This window comes from Quercus robur, chromosome 5 (assembly GCF_932294415.1).
Source record: "Quercus robur chromosome 5, dhQueRobu3.1, whole genome shotgun sequence".
Lineage (NCBI taxonomy): Eukaryota > Viridiplantae > Streptophyta > Magnoliopsida > Fagales > Fagaceae > Quercus > Quercus robur.
The window spans coordinates 15,534,593-15,537,534 of NC_065538.1; the positions used below are offsets into that span (position 1 = coordinate 15,534,593).

The following is a 2,942-nucleotide window of genomic DNA, read 5'->3' on the forward strand; positions in this document are numbered from 1 at the left end:
TAGTTATTGCCATAGAAGAATTAAACAATGAAGGAGCATCAACATCACGTCGTCATTCGATTCAACCTCGTAGGTTTATCTAGCGTAATCCTTTGCAAGGTCATGACAGGCTTTTCCACGATTATTTTGCTGAAACACCAGTGTATCCTCCTAATGTATTTCGAAGGAGGTTTCAAATGAGTCGTTCTTTTTTTTCTACGTATCCATTCAAGAGTTGAAGCTACTGAACCATACTTTGTTCAAAAAAGAAATGCTACTAACACACTCGGGTTGTCTTCCCTTCAAAAGATGACCGCTGTAATCAGAATGCTTGCTTATAGAGTGTCGGCTGATTTCATGGACGAATACATAAGGATTGGAGAAACCACTGCAATAAAAAGCTTAAAAAAATTTGTTAAAGCGGTAGTTTCAATCTTTTCTGAAGAGTACTTGAGGTCACCAAACAACAATGACATTGCAAGGTTGTTAGCGGTTGGCCAACACCGTGGATTTCCAGGAATGCTGGGGAGCATCGGCTACATGCATTGGAAATGGAAGAATTGTCCAAGTAAGTGGAAAGGTCAATATATTGGTCATACCCGTGATCCAATGATAATTTTGGAAAGTGGCGTCATATGACCTTAGGATATGACATGCAATTTTTGGGTTACCAGGGTCTCACAATGACATCAATGTCCTAGAGCGGTCTTCTATATTTTCTGAGCTTGCTGAAGGGCGTGCTCCTCCAGTTAATTACTTGATAAATGGTAATGACTATTCGATGGGGTACTATCTTACAGATGGTATATATCCATCATGGGCAACATTTGTCAAAAGAATTCCAGCACCATAAGACCGTAAAAGACAACATTTTGCTTCCACACAAGAGGCGGTTAGGAAGAATGTCGAACGTGCATTTGGAGTACTTCAAGCGTGATTTGCAATTGTGCGCGGGCCTACACGTTTTTTCCACCTTGAAACGCTTAAGGACATTATGATGGCATGTATAATATTGCATAATATGATCATTGAAGATGAGCGACATACTTACCTTGGAGCAAATGACTTTGATTATGATCAAATCGACGATAATGGACCCGAACCAGTGTCACATAATCCCACTTGTAACCTTATGCAGTTCATTGAACGTCATAATTCCATTAGAGATAGAGGAATTCATTCTCAACTTCAAGCAGATCTCGTCCAGCATCTATGGCAACTACAAGGCCAGTTGTAAGAATTTGGAAATCTAAATTTCTAAGTATTACTACTTTTATTTAATGTGAACCTTCGTTGGAATTTGAAATTTTCTAAGTTTAATATTACTAAGTTTCCAAAAAATTGATTTAACAAAAAGCCGTATATAAGTTGACAGACCCTTAGGTAAGTCTGTCAACTCAGGTTTAGTTGTAAACTTACACTATATACTATCCTAATCATTGATCATTTTTAACACAACTGCAGCTATTCAACAAAGCTTATTTGCTTAGTAAATCAGTATATGTAGCCTGAAGCAAACACATTTTCAAACAGGGGTATTTAACCCCCTGCTAACAGTAGAAAAATAATGTAGAACTATGCAGAAAATCACGTCTGCAGAATTCAAAAACAATACAGTTTCTACAGAAAAACAAAACAGTTTCTGCAAAAACAAATAATTGTGCAGAAAAATAACACTATGCAGAAAAATAACATTATGCAGAAAAATAATTATGTTGTAAAATAACATTATGCAGAAAAATAACACTATGCAAGTATAGCCACTTGTTGAGAAAGTGCAGAAAAATAACATTATGTAGAAAAATAATTATGGAAAAAATAACACTATGCAAGTACAGCCACCTGTTGAGAAAGTGCAAAAAAATAGCATATACAACCAATAAAATCAACAACCAATAAAATAGCATATTTACATTCAAATAGCATTTACAACCAATAAAATCAACAAGTACAACCACCTTCAACAGAGACATTGCTTCACCCAAAACAGAATGACAAGAACAGAATCACAAATTAAATTTAATAATCAAGTGCTATTGTTCGTGCACAATACAAAATTTACAACATTGCATCTATTTCCTTGCACAAGTGAAGACTACAAAAATATATCTAAAATGATTAGAGATTAATCATGTTCCCTACACAAGTAAATACTACAAAAGAGATTCTAATATCAAATCATCTATGTCAACTATGTACTAGTATCTTTGCACTATACAAAAAATTACTTGATTAGATATTGTCAATAATAATATTCAAATTATGATGAATATTTAGACCTTAACCTCTCCAAGATTCCAAACGAGTAGACGAATATATTCTTTTTGCTCAGGATCCATGATTCTTATATCTTTCATCATAAGTTCATCTTCCATTTTCCTCTTTTCTACTTTATTCTTCTCTTCCTTGATACGAATCAACTCTCTTCATTCTTCGAATGCAATGCGCATTACCTCTCTTCGTTCTTCTAATGCAATGCGCATACTTTCCGTTTTCTCCTCATGCATTCTTCTCTTTTCTTCCTTGATTTCGTCCAATTGGAAGGAAAGTATTGGGACCACGTCATCACAACTCTTTCTTTTCTTTAATTTCTCCTTTTCAGCTTTCTTGCCTATGGGTCTCTCCAAGGTTTCGCCAGAGTTCATCTCATCATTATCTTCATCTAGATTTATTGAGCTTGCAAAAGTATGACAAGATTGTGTGGCTGGTTGTCTTGTGCGGGCCTTCAAACTATTTCTTAGAATCAACCACTTAGCTTCATTCCTCAAAATTCTCCAACAATGTTCCAATTGAAATGCATTTTTGCAATTACTTTGATACATAGCTTTTGCATCTTCAATCTACAAAAGTAAAAAATTAAAAATAATGAGAATCATAAAACTAAAAGTGTTTTGATGTATAATACATATTAGATGTTGAGTCAAAATACCTTGTCATGCTCAGTTTTACTACGTTCATTCTGG

General features: G+C 34.7%; 1 protein-coding gene across 1 annotated transcript; it reads left to right on the top strand.

Annotated features, from left to right (window-relative positions):
• Nucleotides 1-288: 288 nt before the first annotated feature.
• Nucleotides 289-1,216, top strand: LOC126727876 (uncharacterized). Its single transcript, XM_050433778.1, has 3 exons — nt 289-547; nt 654-782; nt 1,014-1,216. Exons 1-3 carry the CDS (start codon nt 289-291, stop codon nt 1,214-1,216), a joined length of 591 nt encoding a protein of 196 aa, XP_050289735.1.
• Nucleotides 1,217-2,942: the final 1,726 nt, after the last annotated feature.